Below are 20,067 nucleotides of genomic sequence, written 5' to 3'. Positions count from 1 at the left end.
CATCTTTCCCATTTTCTCCTCTCCCCTCTGTGGTCCCTGACAACCATCATGCTGTCACGTAGGCGGTGGCTGTGCCGTGGAGCCTTGGGTTCAGACCCCTGCTTTGCCACATCCTGGCCTTTCGTACCCAGATGGACCGAGGATCCAAACCTGTGTGACTTCAAGCGAGGTCCTTAACCTCCCTGAACCACCTTGCCCTCATCTCATCAATAGAACAGACGCTGTAATCCCATCACGTGGGATTGTCTTGAAGTTCAAATAACATGGAGTCCAAGCAGTTAGGAGAGGGCCGGCTGCTGTCTCAGCGACTGCTCTTCCTGCCTCCTCTGTCTTCACTGTCCTTGCTCTTCAAGCTCTTTCCTCCCCCCTCCTCCTCTCCCTCCTCCTCTTTCCTCTTCCTCTGTCGTCCTCCTCCTCCCTCCTTCTTCCCCCTCCTCCTCCTCCCTCTTCCCCCTCCTCCTTCCCCTCCTCCTTTTTCTCTTCCTCCGTCCTCCTCCCCCCTCCTCCTTTCCTCTTCTTCCTCCTCCCTTCCTCTTCCTCCTTCCTCCTCTCCCTCTTCCTGCCCTTCCTCCCATCTCCTCCCCCTCCTCTTCCCCCTCCTTCCTCTTCCCCCTTCCCCCTCCTTCCTCCTCCTACCCCTTCCTCCCTCCTCCCTCCTCCTCCTCCTCTTACCCCCTCCTCCTCCCTCTCTCTGGCTCCTCCCTTTCTTCTCTATGGTGGAAAACTGAGAAGGAACACCCTGTTACAGGAGACTTCTAGACACAGAGCAGTCACCCATTGTATGTTCCACAGAGGGGAAGAAGGATCTATTTTGGGGGAGCATGCACACGTGCCCTTTTGACACGTATTTGACAGAGTCCACGTGCACACACACGCACACACACGCACACGCACGTACTTACCCATCTGTTTGGTTCATACAGTCGTGTCCAAGTTCCACTGCCCAGGGACAGCTTCCCAGGGACCGTGCGTGAGCTCACGCCGGTAGGGGCCACACATGCACCTGCCGCCACGGGACCTCGGACCGTGGGACCTTGCACCCGGGGACCACACATGCACCTGCACCTGTGGGACCTGGCACCCATGGGACTTTGCACCTGCGGGCTGCACGCGCACCTGCACCCGCGGGACCTCACACTTGCAGGACCTCACACCTGCAGGCCACTCGTGCACCTGCACCCGCCCCGGCGGGACCTCACACCCGCGTTCCCGCCTGGTGGAGACGCATCAGCGGTGGCAGGATGGCGACTCATCCATGTGTCGTGCTCCCCTGGCCCCTATGGCTTGCCCCGCAGGCAGGAGTCGCTGCCCAGGCCCGTCACATCCCCGGCGTGAACACCTGTCCCCTTCGGCAGAGGCCACACAAGTGCTTCTCAGAAACTGGCCCCACCTCTGTGGGGTCACCGTCGGGGAGCCATAGCCCCGGGCGTGCAGGTGGTGACACGCAGGCCTTCGACTGACGCGCGAGACCGAACCGCGGGACGCGAAGCTCGGCCCCGTCTCTGCTGCTCTCAGGACTCCGGGGCGCATGGCTTCCATGCCCCTTGGCTCCCCGTGCCCGGCCGAGCCCTCCCCAGCCTCGTGCCTACCCCCAGGGGCTCCGCACCCAGGCTCCCCCCAGCCCCCCAGCCCAGCACACGACGCTGGGGGGAGAGGAAGCCGAGTAGCTGCGGGGAGGCTGCTCTGCTCCCTGAAGGTGTTTCTGGCTCAGAGCGAGCAGGCGGGGTGGGGGAAGGCCAGCGGGTCCCCGCCCCGGCAGGTGCCAGGTGATGCTGGTTTGCCAGGAGCCCTGCTCCTAGGGACCTCCCAGGAAGGGCCTCTCCTGAGTCGCCTGAATGTGGTAGGACGGGTTCCTAAGTGCCCTAACCTGCCCCGGGGCCGGGTGTGCTAAGCAGACTAGACACAGCCCAGTGTTTGCCGGGGATGTGTTAAAGGAAAAGTCGGCTTCACCTTGCTGTGCTGGTTAAAGGGCCCTAGAAAGGTGTGTGTGGTGTTTTTGTTTATTCATTCAACAGATACTGATGAAGCCCCTTTGTCCCCGTCCCCCTATAGGGAAGACTAGAGTTTCTTTTTTTTTTTATCTTTTTTTTTCTTTAACTTTTTTTTGGTTTTAATTTTAATTTTTTTAATAATAAATTTATTTTTTATTGGTGTTCAATTTGCCAACATACAGAATAACACCCAGTGCTCATCCTGTCAAGTGCCCCCCTCAGTGCCCGTCACCCATTCACCCCCAACCCCCGCCTTCCTCCCCTTCCCCCACCCCTAGTTCGTTTCCCAGAGTTAGGAGTCTCTCATGTTCTGTCTCCCTTTCTGATATTTCCTACCCATTTCTTCTCCATTCCCCTCTTTTCCCTTTCATTATTATTTACATTCCCCAAATGAATGAGACCATATAATGTTTGTCCTTCTCCGATTGACTTATTTCACTCAGCATAATACCCTCCAGTTCCATCCACGTCGAAGCAAATGGTGGGTATTTGTCATTTCTAATGGCTGAGGAATATTCCATTGTATACAGAAACCACATCTTCTTTATCCATTCATCTTTCGATGGACACCGAGGCTCCTTCCACAGTTTGGCTATTGTGGACATTGCTGCTAGAAACATCGGGGTGCAGGTGTCCTGGTGTTTCATTGCATCTGTATCTTTGGGGTAAATCCCCAACAGTGCAATTGCTGGGGCATAGGGCAGGTCTATCTTTAGCTCTTTGAGGAACCTCCACACAGTTTTCCAGAGTGGCTGCACCAGTTCACATTCCCACCAACAGTGTAAGAGGGTTCCCCTTTCTCCACATCCTCTCCAACATGTGTGGTTTCCTGCCTTGTTAATTTTCCCCATTCTCACTGGTGTGAGGTGGGATCTCATTGTGGTTTTGATTTGTATTTCCCTGATGGCCAGTGATGCGGAGCATGTTCTCATGTGCGTGTTGGCCATGTCTATGTCTTCCTCTGTGAGATTTCTGTTCATGTCTTTTGCCCATTTCATGATTGGATTGTTTGTTTCTTTGGTGTTGAGTTTAATCAGTTCTTTATAGATCTTGGAAACTAGCCCTTTATCTGATAGGTAACTTGCAAATATCTTCTCCCATTCTGTAGGTTGTCTTTTAGTTTTGTTGACGGTATCCTTTGCTGTGCAAAAGCTTCTTATCTTGATGAAGTCCCAAAAGTTCATTTTTGCTTTTGTTTCTTTTGCCTTCGTGGATGTATCTTGCAAGAAGTTACTGTGGCCGAGTTCAAAAAGGGTGTGGCCTGTGTTCTCCTCTAGGATTTTGATGGAATCTTGTCTCACATTTAGATCTTTCATCCATTTTAAGTGTATCTTTGTGTATGGTGAAAGAGAGTTTCATTCTTCTGCATGTGGATGTTGGTTTGTTTTTAGATTTTATTTATTTATTCAGGAGAGACCGAGAGAGAGGTAGAGACACAGGCAGAGGGAAAAGCAGGCTCCCCACAGGGAGCCCGATGCGGGACTCGATCCCAGGACCCCAGGATCACTATTTGCAGTAGGTTGGAAGCAAGGTCACAGTGCCCTGGTCCCTCAGTGGACTCGTCCTAGAGACAAGGAAGCAAAGCTGAGAGCGAGCGGATGTAGGCCCTGGGGGCGAGACTCAGGGCCTCAGCCGGGTGAAGCCCCAGGCCTGGGCTCCTCCGAGCATCTCGCCACCTGCGTGGCTCCCACGGGGCATTGTCGCGGCAACCTAGTGCAGGAGAATGGGTGGGGGTTCTCGCTTGTCCTCATGCAGGTGCAGGCTGAGAGGCTGGGGGGCGCACCCCGGGTCACACGGGGGTGGGGGGTGTGCCCCGGGTCATGCAGGGGGTATGTGTGTGCTCCAGGTCACGTGGCGGGGGGTGCGTGTGCCCCGGGTCACGCGGGGGTGGGGGGCGTGCCCCAGATCACGGATGGGGATGCGCCCTGGGTCATGCTGGGGGGGCGCCCTGGGTCACTGGGGTGGGTGGCATGTGCCCCAGGTCATGCAGAGGCAGCCAGGTGTGCGAGTGGCGTTCGAGCCACAGCTGGTGACCCTGGAGGCCTTAGGGAGCGGACGCCGCGCAGGTGCAGGGGCAGCCCCGAGGCCCGGAGCCCGCAGCCCACCGGCGTGTCTTCCTCCCTCTGCTCCAGGGTGGCCTCATCGCGCTGCTGCTGCTGCTGCTGGTGTTCACCGTGGCGCTGTACGCGCAGCGCCGCTGGCAGAAACGCCGCCGGGTGCCCCAGAAGAGCGCGAGCACGGAAGCCACGCACGAGATTCACTACATCCCGTCAGTGCTGCTGGGACCCCAGGCCCGGGAAAGCTTCCGCGCGTCTCGGCTGCAGGCTCACAACTCCGTCATCGGGGTACCCATCCGGGAGACCCCCATCCTGGATGACTACGACTACGAGGACGACGAGGACCTGCCCCGGCGCACCAACCATGTGTCCCGGGAGGATGAGTTTGGCAGCCAGGTGACCCACACCCTGGACAGTCTGGGCCGGCCCGGAGAGGAGAAGGGGGACTTTGAGAAGAAAGGTGAGTCTCCCCTGTCACATCCCACCTTGGCGGGGGGTAGGCATCTGGGGGAGCCGGGCGGTGATGGGGGCGCAGGTGGTGCCTTCTGGGCTGAGCCTTTCTGGGTTTGTGGCCAGTCTCCCTGCCGGGTTATCAGCGTTTGTCTTCTCTCATCCTTCAGTAGCGATGGGAGGAAAAAAAAGAACAAGAGAGTCTGTGTTCTTGCAGTTTTGAGGAGCACGGGAAGTTAGGTAGTTCCGTATCCCTCCATTGTCTCTTGATTACCTCCCTTGATGACCTCCTCACTCCACAAGGGAGAGAACCCATCTCACTTTCAGGCCCTCCTGTTAGGAAAACTTTCCTTCCGTTGAACCGACATCTGTTTCCCCGGGCCTTTGTGTCTGCAAAGAAAACGAATCCGATCTTCCTTCTCTAAGGCAGCTCTTGGAAAATTTGACAAGGGCAAAAAAGAAAAAAAAAAAAAAAAGATGCCCTGTAACTTCTGGAAATCAACCTAAATAATCCCAGTCTCTTCGGCTGGACTCATGTGACGTAGGTTTCGGACATTTCAGCCTCCCGGTCGCGGTCCTGTAGGAGGAGAGTCTGACTTTTCGTGCGTTAGGCCACAGGCCCAAGGAACAGTCCTCCGCTCACGGGGGCGATGCTCCTGTGCTAAGCAAACCGCGCCTTTCCCCCCTCTTGCTGGCTGCCGTGCTCCGCCGATGCAGCTCGAGATCACCGAGCTTTTGCGCTGCGGCCGCTGGTTCCTAGGGGGCTTTCTGGTGACCGTAGCCTCTTACCCTTCCTCCCACGTGCTGTTGCAAAGACCCGTTTCCCTGACGTCGGAGGACAATCGATTATTTGGACGTCAGCACAGAGTACATGCGTATCTGTCTTCATTCACTGTCGGGGCACCGGCCCGTTTATAGATGGAGTTTGACTCCTGTCCCATAAATGCTGCAAAGGCACCGTTCTGCTCATTTCCCCTCATCGTCTCTGTGATACGGGTGGTGACGACGGGTTGAAGGCTGGGCCTGGAGACCCCATCCTGACAGCCACCCGCTGCATCTGTGAATCCAGCGGATGCCCCGCTGGTTGGGCCAGCCCTCGAGCTCTGACCTCTGCGTCCTACTTCTCTCCTTCCTCTTGGACCCATCTTCCCATGGTGCTCAGGGGGCGAACAAGAACTCTAGGGGGGTTCTTCAAAGGTTCTTAAAAGGTCTTTGTAAGAGGAGACGTTTTTTTCCAGCCTGGAAGCCCATTGAGGGAAGAGAATGAGACAGTAGTCCCAGAGTGCAGGTTTTGGAGTCCCCTGGACCCGGGTTCAAATCCTGACTCCCTTATTTACCACGTGACCTTGGAAAAACAGAATCCAACCCTCTGGGTCTCAGTTCCTTCACTGAAGGGTTCCGGAAGGATCCACCATGAAAATGAAATGTGTGCCAGTTACCTGCCCCGGGGCCTGGTCGGGGCACGTGTCGGATCCCGAGAGCCGTGCTTGTAGACCTCAGGCCCCTGCTCTCAGGGGGCCTTCCAGAGTATGCTTCACCCCGGTCCACTGCTCACCCCCCGCCTCCCTGTATACTCCAGCCGCCGCGGTCTCGGATGTTTCCCTGGTCCTCCGGGTCACTCCTGTCTCTAAACAGATGGTTTACTGACACCCCCCGCCCCCGGGAAGTGGAGATGAGCAGGTTGAGCTGAACCCCGCTCCTCGGGCTGCCCTCGCGTGGCCTGGCTTTGGGCAAACCTCCTCACCGTCCCCTGTGCCAGGCCGGGCCTTCGCCTCACCTATTTTCGTCTGACCCACAGTATTTTTTTTTTTTTTTTAATGTTTCTGCCTTGGCTTTAAAAGTGCAGTTTGTCAGAACACAAAGCCCTTCATTTAGCACTGTCTCCGCCCCCCTTAGATCCCATAAGGAGGGAAGAGGAAGAGATGCAGGCAAGAGGAAGTGGAGGGCACACTTCTGGTCCCACCCGGGATTCTGTCACCCTGACCGCCTGGAGGCGGCTGCTAGGGGCTGGTCTTGCAACCATAGGGCCCTGAGCTCTGGGTCCTCCCCTATAGGCAGGAGAGGGGGAGGTTCCACCGGCGGATGGTGGACGACCTCGCAGCAGCTCAGACCAAATGGGTGCTCTGTTACCTCGGCTGGCGACTTGGGGAGAGGAGGTGCTCTCTTTAGGAGGGGACCTGGGGCCTGGGTTTTGTCAAGAGCGAGCAACTCGTCGGAGGCTGGGCACCCCAACAGCAGTCATCCCACAGCGGTTCAGAGATTGTATTGCCAAAGGCTAATCCCACCTGCACCTTCCCCACTCAGAATTTGCCTATAACGTCAAGTGCCTTGGCCGTTCTCAGGCTCAGTGGGCCCCCGTTTGGTTTGGAACTGCAGGTGACGGGGGGCGGGGGGGGCATGCTCTGGAGAGCAGAGGGAGGAAGTTCCCTGACCAAGGGGCCACAGCTTGGCCTTTAGACCCCGAGAGTGGTGTCCTGAGGGGTTTGACGTTCAGCGGATGACCCCACTCCTGTCCCCCCCCATGGCCAGACTGACCCTTCGTCAGGTCGGGAGGTGGCCCGCTGCCCCGAGCTCTCCAATGCCCCGTACCAGCCCCACCCTGGAGGCCCCTCCTGCAGCTCCCAGCCTCTAGGAACCTGGTGGCCTCAGAAGCCTCTCCGGTCGTGCTGTGGCCGGCGTCGTTCGCGCCATGCCCGCTCCTCAGAAGGTCCCAGGTCTTCTGCGCCCCGCTGCTGAGAGCTGGCCGCCGCGCCTTGCTGCGGGCTCAGTCGTGCAGGTGTGTGACCGCCCAGCACTGTGTCGGGCGTGCAACGGATACGTGGGGCGTTTTCCTCCCAGTTCTTACCCGTCCTTACGTTTACGTTTCCCTTCCCTGAGTATTATGCGTGCAAGCTCGAGGCAATGAAAATAACGAATTTATCACTTTATCCAGGGAGAAGGTGGGGAGGGGGGTGGCTGAGTGGATACCGGGTTTTCTTAATTTTGTGATATTATTGTGAAAAAACAAAAGAAGAAAAAAATAAGGCATGCTGTTTGTGATTAAAGGAAGGGAAAGAAGCAAGAAGGAAATAGGAATAGAGAGAGAGAGACCTCTACTTAGTTATCCCCTGTTCTGGGAAGTTTCTTTTCTTTTCTTTTCTTTTTCTTTTTTTAAGATTTATTTATGAGAGACACAGAGAGAGAGAGGCAGAGACACAGGCAGAGGGAGAAGTAGGCTCCCTGCGGGGAGCCCGATTTGGGACTCGAACCCAGGACCCTGGGATCTGACCTGAGCCAAAGGCAGATGCTCAACCTCTGAGCCCCCCCAGGCGTCCCTGAAAGATAATTTCTTTATCGTAAAAAGCAGAAACCTGTGTGTGTGACCTCCTTACACTCAACGGCCGTGGCGTCGTATTCCCAACTGCTCCTTGTGGAAAGTACTTCCTGGAGTCTGCAGAGTAGAGGCCTGTGTCCTCTGTGCTCCGCGTCTTCCTTGCACTGTCGCCGGCTCCTGCCGAGGGGTGGGCTGACACTCGGTCCCCGCATCCTCTTTCGGGTGCCCTCTTCCCTCGCCGCTCATCCATTCACTCACTCGCTCAACTAGTAAACAGGTGTTTAATGAGCACCTACTATGAGCAGGACGTTGCATTTAATGATGAAGAGACGGAGCACGAAGGGAAATGGTTTTCTTCTCGGAGCTCGTGGTTTCGGGGACATAAAACAGTAGCAGCCGCTTTATTTTATGCAGTCCTTTAACATTTACAGAACGGCTTCATAAACATTATATGTACTCTGTATGTCACCGAGCCCCTTCGGGGACACGCAGAGCCCTACGGGGCTCGGAGAAGTTTCATCACTGGCCCCTCCGCGACACGGAGTGAGCCGGGGGGGGGGGGGGGGACATTCTCCTGGGCTCCGCAGGCCCCGAGTCAGGCTCAGGCAAGGCTGGGGAGCCGTGGGCCCCGGGATGGGTGTGGCGGGGCTGCAGGTGAAATGCGATGGGCGATTCCTTCTGGTTCGCAGGTGGCGAAATGTCAGCTTCGTCTGTTTCCCTTCAGTTTTCTTGTTTGGGCTTAGGAAGGAAAGCGGGGCAAGATCTGTGCTTGAATGAACAGACTCCCTAGACCGAGCCCACCTGGCAAGAATTCCTTTTTTTTTTTTTTTTTCTGGCAAGAATTCCTAAATGAGAAGTCCTTTTCTTTTTTTTTTTCTTTCTTTCTTCCCTTTTCTTCCCTTCTTTCTTCCTTCCTTTCTTCCTTTCCCTCCTTCCCTTCCTTTTCTTCCTTTCCTTCTTTTCCTTCCTTTCATTCCTTCTTTTCTTTCTTCTTTCTCTCTTTCTCTCTCTCTCCCTCCTTCCTTCCCTCCCCCTCCCTCCCTCCTCCTTCCCTCCCTCTTTCTCTCCCTCTCTCCCTCCCTCTCTCCCTCCCTCCCTCCCTTCCCCCCTCCCTCCCTCAACTGGCGTCTTGTAGAATAGAATAGTAGAACATGTATTTTCTCTCCAATTAATGTTACCAAATAGTGGAGTTAACAGGGCTGCGGACTCCGGGCCCTGACTCTGCAGCAGAGCTGCTTCTGCTTTGACATGTGCACCCCCCGCCCCCCCCCCACACACACACACAGTGGCCCTGGTGCCTGGATGCAGAGGCTGGGCACGGCCTGCACCACACAGGAGCTCGTTTCCCCGCACCGCCGTCCTCCGAGCTGTCTCCACACTCTCTAGAATAAGATGTACACAGAGATTTGTCATGGGATCACAAACAGGAATGTCACCAAAGCTGTCACCAGAGCCCCTTAAAATGTCACTTCCCAGCATTAATTGCCACGATAGCAAAACAAACGGGCGTTCTCTGAACATTTGCTCTCCCCGTCCCCCCTCTGTGATCCTTTCCCCACCTCCCAGCCTCTCCTTTCTCCTTTCTCCCTTCTACCCGGGGCGGGGGTGCGGGGGGGGCTCCTGCTCCTCTCCAGGGCTGTGCCGGGCATTCTGACTTGATTGGTCTGCTCCCTGGAGAGGCAGCCCCCCCCCCCCCGCCCCCGCACGCTGACACATGAGGGTGGAGGAGGTTTGATAAATGCCAGGGGCTGAAGAGACTGTTCCCTGATTGATCCGAGCTGGAGCCATTTCCCAGCAGGCGGGGGCTCTGTGGCTCCGGTCCCTGGTCCCAGCCTCCGTGGAGGGAGCTGGACCTCACCCAGCGGGGCCCCGACGGCCACCAGCAGAGTCCGGGTGGCTCAGGCCCACCGCCTCCTGGGGGGCCCCCACCTGCCTCTGGCCCCCATGTGCTGGGCCGCCCGGGGCTGTCGGAAATCACCATCCCCCTCCACACCTACGATCGGTGTTCACTTTTCTAATATTTTCTCCATATAAAAGTGAGTAAGCTCATCATAGGGAACTGTTCAAAGAGCCTCCATTAGTGGGTTTTCATAACGCCTCATCAATAGCCAAAGTAACTGTTTGCAGTGTTTTCCTATTTTTTTCTTTTCCTCTTTTACATATTGAAACTTGAAAAGCTATGATTTTATATCTTACACACTTTTACGAAATATTATGTCATAATATTTCAACATGCTTATCATTCCATCTTAGGACTGTCTCATAGCTTATCTATTGGTGAACCTTTCAGTTACTTCCTTCTTATTTGGTGCTCGTTAGCAGCAAGCATCTTGGGGCTTCATGTTGCTTTTCGCTATTCTGTATTATTTTCCCAGGATACATTCCCAGGAGTGGAATCACTGGGTCAAACGATCTGACTGTTTTAAAGTCCTTGATACACGTTTATCTCAACACCTCTTGTCATAACATCTCAGTAAACAGTTGTTAAATAAGGAAACCGTTGTTAATCTGGTTTTCTTTTTTAGGATTTTATTTATTTGAGAGAGAGAGAGAGCATGAGTCGGGGAGGGGAGAAAGACTAGCAGACTCCCCACTAAGAGCAGATCCTAAAGCGAGGCTCGATCCCAGGACCCTGAGATCACAACCTGAGCCATAGTCAGACCTTTAACTGACTGAGCCGCCCAGGCGCCCCTGTTAGTGTCTATTTTTTAATTTATTTATTCAGCAAGCTCTAATTATGTCTCTACTATGTGTCCGGGCACAAAAGATAAAGCAGTTAATACACAAGCATGTTTCCATTAAGCTTACTTTCTAATATAGAAAGGCCCATAAGGAAATGAACAAGAAAAAAAATATGTCAATGTAAAAACATAGGATTATATATAAAATAGAAATATTTTATAAGCATAAATATATCAAAATACATATAATATCATATATATAATCATACGTATAATCATAAGTATTATATATATGATATATGCAATTATATATATGATATTATATGTATTTCGATATATGTATAATATCATGTATGATATTACATATTGATCATATGTATGATTATATATAATATCAACTCATGATCACTGCAGCGAGGAAGAAATAAAACAAGGAAGGAAATTAGGGCCCTGAGGAAAGGTTTCACTGATTTGAGGACCAGACAATAGTAGATGAAGAAGTAAGCCGTTTGGATATTTGAGGAAAGAACTCTGCAGGCAGGGTGAAGAGCAAGTGCAAAGGCCCTGTGGCATCACGGTGCTGGCGCGGCGTTCAAGAACAGGAACAAGCAGCCTGGGGAAGAGCAGTGGAACAAATTGGGTCACAGAGACATTGAAAAGAAGGTCGTGTCGAGCCTGGTAGGTAAGGGTGTTAGCTTTTGCTGTCAGTGAGATGAGGAGTCATTGGGAAAGAGGGGATGATTTCTCACAAAGGTGTTAAGCAGTTGGAGTCAAGACGAGAAGGGGGGTGGTGTTGGGTGGTGTTGACTCTCAGAGGGGAAGGTGCCGGGGATACCGGAGAATACGGGTTACCTTCTGGAGTCCCCAGGGTCGAGCCTGGCCCCCAGGGGTGTCTCTCTGGTCTTGTATCGCGTGCGCCGGGAGTGCCTTTCACACTTTCAGCCGAGTCCCTAATCATCCTGACCTGGACCTGCGTTTCCGCCTCCCCCATTGTTGGAGACTCTGGGAGGCCTGGGTTCCCCAGCATAGCAGGAGCCAAGGGGTGGCGCCTCCTCCAGGAGGGCTGCTCTTGGGGTCACTGCTGCCCTGTCCCGGCCCTTGGGCCCCAGCGTTCCTCCAGAGGGAGGGGACTCGAGGTCGCCCTCACCGCCCCAGCCGTGGGCGCAGAGGCCCATGGGAAGCAGCAGTCCACCTCCTGTGTGTGTCCCGGGGAGCCCAGGGCCTCCTGGGAGGCATATGTCCACACTGCCCGTCCTCGCCTCCCTGCCCTGGGAGCTCCCAGCCAGACGGAGGCTATCAGGGGCCAGAGGCCAGGGACGCGGGGTGGGGCGGGGCCCAGCTGGCACCAGACTCCCCCTCCCTGTAGTGCACTGAGCATGAGGCCAAGAGCAAGTCCCTGGCACCCCGGACTCGGGCTCCCCTTCCTTTGTGCAGGATGCCCAGCCCAGGAGGTGGTCAAGCCTGAAGCGGTCCGCGAAGATAGCGACTCTAAACACCAGTCACCGCAGTTTGTCTGGAGCGCTCACCGTATCCAGCGCGCAGGGGCGCCGGGAGGGGCAGGGCAGCAGGTGCTGCTGGGTGTGGGCCGTGGGGCCTAGCTAACTCCAGCCAGCGTCGCCCGCCTGCCCCCCGCTTCTCAAGGGATGCTTTTCCCTCTGCAACCCTGGAAGTGGACCTTGGCCCAGGCACGTAGTGTGTACGTCCTGTATGAGCGTAGGATGACGGACACCCAGGGGCCGGCGGCTGAGCGTCTGCCTCTGGCCCAGGGCGTGACCCCAGGGTCCCGGGATCGAGTCCCACGTTGGGCTCCCTGCAGGGAGCCTGCTTCTCCCTCTGCCTGTGTTTCCGCCTCGCTCTGTGTGTCTCTCATAAATCAATACATTAAAAAAAATCTTAAAAACAAGCTGTGGTCCCTCAAACCAGCTGTTTGCTCGCTGTGCGTGTTCCCTCATCCGTGGAATGAATACTGAAGTTGGGAGTATCCTTGTACGTCGTCCAGGAGCCATGCTGTTGGGGCAGTGGACACCACGGGGGGCAGGAGTCTGCTCCCGAAGAGCTGTTGGCCCTCTGGCGACCACACAGCCGTGGGCCCGGGCTTCCTCCTCCCCTGCCTGGGCCACTCGCAGCTTGAGACCCACCCGCGGCCCCCCTCCCTCTTGGTCACCTTCCCTGCCCACCCCCACCCCCCGCTCCTGGCCTAATTGCCTGGGCTCCATCCCAGGACCCCGGGATCATGACCTGAGCTGAAGGCAGATGCGTAGCCGACTGAGCCCCCCGGGGACCCCCAGTGCCCCCCCTGTTTTTTTTTCCCCAAATGAGGCATCCAGAGTGGGGACAGCTCTGGATGGTGTCCCTGCTTCGTGCTCACCCCCGGATGTGTACCTCGGTCTGTGTGACCTTGGCACGCTCGCTTCGCACCGGTGCCCCACTGCCTGAAGGTCGGAGAAGCCAGGGACCCGGGACGATGAGAAAGCGACCCCAGGAGTCGTGGAGGAAGAGCCATTGTGGGGCCTGACAAGGGCCAGCAGGCTGTGTGCACCACACGTGGTGCCGCCGACCTCACGGATCCATGTCCGCGTCTCGGGCCCTGCCCGTGGCTACCGCGTCACGGCATTCGTGCCCGACTCTGCTCCGTGCCTCGTCACGTAAGCTGATCTGACTCTTCTGTGTCCCCCGTCCAGAGGCCCTATGAGGGAATTCCGCATGCCCAGGACATAATGTCCTCACAGACCGGTCCCCACCCAGGCCATGCCACCACCCGCCCACTAAGCCGACGTGGTCCCTGCCCAGATGTGGAGCTCACGCCCACCAGCTCTGCCCAGACGGCGGAGTCTCAGTGCGCCCAGCAGGGCAGCCCCTGGGCTCCGAAGCACCTGCAGCTGCCTTTCACCAAGGCGGGCACCTGCGGGGATGGCAGGCCCTCAAAGCATCATACCCTGTCCACAGCAGCGGGGAGGCCATCTGCTCGGAGCAGGACTGGTGTGTCTTGCTTCCAAAGGATCTGGTTTGTGAATAGCTCAGCTTAGCAAACAGATAAATCAGGGAATGATGGATTATTTTCCTAAATGGTTCTTTATTTTTACAAAAGCATTCTCCGCAGGATCCCCTTCAATAGCGAGCACCCCAGCAATGCATGCAAAAGAGGGTGGCATTTAACCGACTTTTGACTCACCAAAATGTTCAAGGACACACTGGTCCATCGGTCAAAGCAAAAGTAATGGGAAGGTTTTCTGGCAAGTGGCCAGCCAGCAGTAAGACAATGGGTTTGGAACCGGGGGCAGTCACGGGTGTCAATCCTGTCCCCACCTAGCGCCTTGATGTTGGACAAGCTAACTCACTTCTTTAAGTCTCAGATTCTTGATCTGTGAAGCCGGTTGAATGCTAACGTTGGACTGCTAAAGTTGTTTTGAGAATGGAATGCAATAATGCATGAATAGCCTGGCGCAGAGGCCACACGTCATACACATGAATGGTCTTGGGAAAAATCATATATTCCCGAGCCTCAGTCTTCTCATCTGCCCTTAATGAGCAGCTTGGACCCTTTCAGGGCTAAACTCCTACGTCTTTCTGCTTCTGCCCCTTTCACCAGAATTCTGGGGCTGGGGATACACATCGGGCACAGGGCCAATGGAGGTTGAACCAGAACTTAGTGCCATATGCCCAGCTGGCAGGACTAACGGGGTGTGGGTGGGGAGGAGGAGAAGTTCTTAGAAAAGCCAGGAGCTCTTTAAGAGGAAAGGGAAGACGTTGTCTCATGCAGACTCTGATCTCCTGGTATGTCCTTACACAGAAATGCTGCAGAAGGGACAAAGGACGCCAGTAATTCTCGTTCTAGCTGGGCTAATAGGTGGCAGAGGTCAGTCTCAAGCCTCTTTGTATAGCCTCCTGGCTCCAGGACTATACGGTTAGAGTCCCAGGAGGTTGGCAGAGAGAGAGAGAGAGAGAGAGAGAGAGACATCACTTCCTCATCATTTCCCTGGTGAACGAAGCCTTGGGAGGCCAGATGCAGCCACTTCATTATAATTATGTTAAGTGCCGCCTGATTGGCGCTGTTCATCACCCTGGGAGAGAGCCTCCCTCAGTGGACACATAGGCAGCCAGCTTTGGTGCAGCACCGCGTTGTCCCATCCTGCTGTGTCCTTGGCAATGGCCGCTTGTTGTACCTGTAGTTCTCCTTCAGGGAAGAGAAAGCAGGGGGAGACAGAGCGGAGGGCACTGGAGGGGGATGAGGGAGCCCGGCTCTGCCTTCAGCGTGCCACGCGGCCCAAGTCAAGCCTTCTTTGTCCCTGGGCCTCCGCCAGACTCTTGATGCATGGCCAAGTGCATGTGAGGTCTCCACTTCCCTTACCAGCTCTTAGGTCCTGGGACTCTCAGGACAGAGGTGATATCAGAACTCTAAGAAGGGAGGGTGCTCCTGGCTGTTAGGTTGGTTGTGTTCTGGAGTGTGAGTGTCACCCTGGAGGGCCTGGGAGGAGAAAGCAACTTCCCTACTCTAAGAAATATCCCCTGTAGAAACAGAAATCTTTCCCCACATTGTAGGAAAATAAAGTTTGCCTCTTCCTACCCAAAGGCCAGATGGTGGTAGAGAATATTCTGATTGCAAGGGCCACATGTTGTAATTCCAGTTGTCTGTGCAAGGGTCTGGGGAAAGGGGGTGTGGGTTTCCAAAAAGGAAGAGAATAGGGATGGAAAATTAGGAAGGACTTCATGAGAGAGGGAGAGCCTTCAACTAGGGTCTTTCAGGCCAAGAAAGATCCAAGAGGGAAGATGGAGTGGAGATTAGATCTCTCTGGAGGCCGTTAGGCATGTGGGCTCGAGCTAGGCTGTCCCCGTTTACCCCTGGTAGTTCCTGATACTAGCTGTGCATACCCTTGGACAAATGAGTGAATGTCCCAACCTCTCACTGTCCCCATCTCTAAAGCAGGGAAAATGAGACAATGCATCCCCCTGTTGGCAAACGAAATGAGTTGAACATGTCACAGCACGTGAAATAGTGTGTTTGCAAAGAAAAGGCTCAATGAATGCTAGTGATTCTTGTGTTGAGCATCCTCTGCAAACAGATCAGGCCCTTCGTGTGCTACTTTGCTTAATTCCCACAGCTCCCCACCACCCCCGGTTCACTCACACATTTGTGACAAGGTCCTGGTTGGGACTGAGCAGAGGCTGGATGAACCCTGCCCTCCGACGCATCGCCTACCAGTGGAACATGGACTTATGACCTGTTCCAACTCATCGCACATTTCCAAATTTAATACACAGCTGCCAGCAGGGGAATGTACTAAGGTCTCTGGGAGAGGAAAGGGGAGCATGGCCTCAGTGTGGCTGTCCTGCAGGCCTTTCTGAGGAGGGGAGACCTAAGCCCACGTCGGAGGGATATGTAGCATTTAGCCAAATGAAGAGCCAAAATGCTGAGGAAGTGACTTTTGCAAAGAAAAAGCTTGGCCCATTTGGTGACCCGGAGGCCAGCAAGACTAGAACACAGTGTGGGACCTGGGCCCGAGTGTTCTGTTACACAGAGATGGGGAAACTGAGGCATGGCAAGCTAAAGTGGCTTTCCAGAGATAATGTGTCTGGGATGGAGGGCTTGGGGTCGTTCTGAGATGAAAACGTTCCTTCCAGGATCCCTGGGTGGCGCAGCGGTTTGGCGCCTGCCTTTGGCCCAGGGCGCGATCCTGGAGACCCGGGATCGAATCCCACGTTGGGCTCCCGGTGCATGGAGCCTGCTTCTCCCTCTGCCTGTGTCTCTGCCTCTCTCTCTCTCTCTCTCTCTCTGTGACTATCATAAATAAATAAAAAATGAAAAAAAAAACAAAAAACGAAAACGTTCCTTCCACCGTCCCTGGGGAGGGCGTCATGGAAGCTGGGTCTGGTTGGCTGTCACAGGGAATAGAGAGCATCTGGGTCTGAGCTGAGGGATGGTCTAGGTGGACAACAGTGACTTCAGGAGTGGTGGGGCAGGCTTCATGTGCCCCACTGAGTTTGGGCCTTATCCGTTTTAATTCCCCTAGGGTTATGGGGGTAGAACTGGATTAATTTTAAAATAACCCTATCCATGCTCCAGGGTTTAATATCTCCCATGTCCCCTGGGTCATTCTTGGCATCAGATGCTCTGCTCAGATCAGTGGTATAAAGTGTTTTCAGTTTCCCCTAGTTGTGTGTGTGTGTGTGTGTGTGTGTGTGTGTGTGTTTGTGTGTGGTTTTTCTTCCCTGAAGCATGCTGAGTTCACTGAGGGAAATGCACGAGACTTGGGTGAAATCTTATTTATTTTTGGGGAAGGCAGGCAGTACAAAATCATTTCTCTCCCTGCATAAATATGCATGAGGTTGGCCTGTTCGCCCCTCCTCGGGAAGCACAGGCGGGGGGGGGGGGGCGTCCCACGTGACCGGTGTCATGGCCCTGCCCATGGCTGCTGGCACCTCATTCATTAGGGGGGAGCAGCAGCGTCATGAACTGTGAAATTGGCAGCCCCCTGACAGCTCTGGGGCCCATTCGAGCAGGGACTCTATTTCACAGCTGGAAGGTGGCAGCGTGGTGGACGGGGGTGCTGGGCTTAGTGGGCCAGCACGGCCATGCTCCCCTCTCAGCCCGCACAGACCCCAAGCAAGTCCTGCTGAGGGGCCATGCCTCTTGATTAAGGAGAGTCACGGGGTGGAGGGGAGAGAGAGAAAGAGAGAGAGAGAGAGAACAAACTAGAATGAGAAGGAACCCAGTGAGTGATAGGTCTTGGCAGCCACAGCCAAGACCTATTGAGTACCTGCTGGCTGTTGAGTTCCAGGCACTATGCTATGTACTTTTTATGCATTTCTTTCTTTAATCCTTACGATTATCCTACAGGTTTTCATCATGAGCCCTGTTCTACAGCCCAGGAAAAAGGGGAGTCAGAGAGCTTAACTGTTTCAAGCTGCAGGATGTAAGAGAGCGAGGATTTACATCGGGGTCTCTGGGTCTGCTGGGCCCGAGTCCGTGTGTTGCAGACACCTCACCGTCCTACTGTCTAGCATGCTTTGAAAACAAAAAAGCAAGAGAGAAGGGGCCCTGGGTTCAGTGGCCATTAACAAGTCCGCAGGCTGTGCAGGGGTTCAAGTCAGAGTGCCAAGTGCTAGGGTTCTAGGGGCCTCAGCAAGCTGACTAGTTCATGGTGTGTGAGAGAGATTTGGATAAACGGGGAATCACAGCCGTATGGCATATTAGAGAGTGCAGGCGGTGGACAATCTGCTGTGACCTTCACAGCTCTACGACCTGGGGCTCAGTTTCCCCATCCCTGAAACGGGCATATGAGCGTTGCCAGATTAAAATTTGCTGTGAAGATTCAATGCAATTTTCCAAGTAAATTGTTTAGAACAGTGCTCTGTGCGTAGTGAGCCGTCCATAAATTATTGCCGGGAAGGTGCCAGAATGTGAATATGAGCATGCATTCTAGGAATACGTGGGAAATAGCATTTATTTATTTTTTTAAGGATTTATTTATTTATTCATGAGAGACACACAGAAAAAGGCAGAGACACAGGCAGAAGGAGAAGCAGACTCCCTGCGGGGAACCCGGTGCAGAACTTGATCTCAGGACCCAGGATCATGCTCTGAGCCAAAGGCAGACACTCAACCACTGAGCCACGCAGGCGCCCCGGGAAATAGCATATAAATGTGCTGAGGATGACGGGGAAGGCTGCCCTTCAGGAGGTGACACGTGAGCTGAACCCTGAAGAGAAGAAATACATCATTTAACCCAATGTGCACAGGTCCTGGGGTTTGCAAGAAAGAACGAAGAGTGGCATATTCTGGGAACTGCAAGGTGTCTAGAGGGAGCAGAGCAAGGGGCCATGCATGGGAAGAGCAGACTGGGAGGCGAGACAGGGTCCAGATCCTGGGGACATGGACTTTATCTGGAAGGCACTAGGCAGCCACTGAAAACTTCTGCATAGGGAGCGCCATGCCCAGATATTTTTCTTCCCAGAAGGATTCCTAAGGTGGCGGCATCAGCGTAGATTAGAATAAGGGCAGGGAGCTCCATGGAAGACTGTCACTGTGACACGAGGAGCTGGGAGGCTCCAGGAGATGCCATCGTGCATGCCTGGGAGCGGACGTCCCTGTGCTTTATTCAGACTCTTTTGCAGATGTGCTGTTTGTTTTGACTCAGGCGCCCTACGCTGGACCTCCATCCCCCTCTTCGTTCCATGGAACGGGAGGGAACATCCAGTCCCGTGTCCTAGGATCCTGTGTCCTTAGGAGGGAGGGTAAAGAGGAAGGACATGATCTGCAGAAAAGAGATGACAAAATAAAGAGAGGAGGGGGTGGGCTGAGTCCCTAACCACCGGTTTTCACCAGATCTAGGAAGGGGCAGGTCTGCAGCGAGCCAGGACGGGAGGTTGGGGGCTGGGAGCATAAGATGGAGTAAGGCAGGGGGGCCTGCCCTGCCCTGCCTGCCAGCTCCGTATGTCTGCCTGTGCATCCATCACACAGACACAGCACAGCCCACCTTTGGACGGGAGTTTTCACCATAAATTTGTTAGGTTATGACATTTGAAGTGGGAGCCCCGTTCTCTTGACAATTCAGAATCGCCAGATGGAGCAAATAAAAAAATACCAGCCGCCAGGCACCCCCCCCCCGCCCCGCCCCATGTCCTGGTGTGGCACCTAGATCTACTGAGGGAACTTACAGGTAGGGGGAGAGACGGCCAGGGAGGGGTGTGAGGAGGGGAAGCAGCTGGAAGAGGAAGAGGCGGTACCTCCTTTCAGGAGCAAGGGGAGCATCTCTGGACTTTCTCCTACCACTGCAACCCATGGTGTTTGTATCCGGGTGAGTGTCATACGCTACTTAGTCCATCGTACCTCTTGGGGACTCTTCCATCCTGTGGGAGCCAGAAATGGTTTGTATGCTGGCTCACTTATCTCCAGGTGATGATGTATATGCAGTATCTGGTATTTTATATATAGATATATAAAAAATATAAATATATATAATATATATAATTTATATATATTTTTTAATAATAAATTTATTTTTTACGCTTTGGGGTGAGCGGAGTGGGAAACGTGAAAGCTATAGGCGGTGAGAACCTACTGGAACCTAACGTAGGGCAGATCGCGGGGCCGAAGTGGTGATGGTACGATGCTGGGATTTTGTCCTGAAGCCGTTGGAAGGTGTGGAGCAAAGGAGCGTCAAGGTCACGTTTGTGTTGCTGAGGGGAGGCTAGAGGACGTAGGGAACAGGTGGAGGCTGGGAGAACGGGGCATCCTGCATGTAGGCCTGATGGTAGTCACTGCAGCGAACACAGCTGGTGCCTACTGTGTGCCCCTGGGTAATCGCATCCACAGTCCTTGCAAATGAACAACTTCTGTCCGTGGCTCCGCGATGAGAATCTACGATCCATTCACTCCTTTCTCGAGTGGGGAGCTTTTCGTGCCGGGTCCGGGTCTGAGCTTTTCTCCTAAGAGGATTTGCAGAGTCGGGGGCAGCTCCGGTTGCTTGGCAAGGAGATTCAGAGCCTGGGCCCTCAGACCAAGCGTTTCCGGACGTAAGGAAGGGGAGGGCGCGCTGGTGCAGCTGTTCCCAAGACGCGGTTGCAGGGAAAGTCTG

General features: G+C 54.4%; 1 protein-coding gene across 4 annotated transcripts in view; it reads left to right on the top strand.

Annotated features, from left to right (window-relative positions):
- The window catches only part of ASTN2 (astrotactin 2), an 851,085-nt gene that overhangs the window by 190,382 nt on the left and 640,636 nt on the right, over positions 1–20,067 (top strand). For all 4 annotated transcript variants that reach the window (XM_072842536.1, XM_072842535.1, XM_072842534.1 and 1 more), the window contains exon 3: positions 4,124–4,508. In XM_072842536.1, the coding sequence (XP_072698637.1) occupies positions 4,124–4,508 (385 nt within the window). The remainder of the gene's footprint in view (positions 1–4,123; positions 4,509–20,067) is intronic.

The sequence above is a fragment of the Canis lupus genome, chromosome 10 (genome assembly GCF_048164855.1).
Source record: "Canis lupus baileyi chromosome 10, mCanLup2.hap1, whole genome shotgun sequence".
Taxonomy (NCBI): domain Eukaryota; kingdom Metazoa; phylum Chordata; class Mammalia; order Carnivora; family Canidae; genus Canis; species Canis lupus.
The sequence above is the reverse complement of the archived record's forward strand: the minus strand, read 5'-3'. Positions and strand labels throughout refer to the sequence as shown.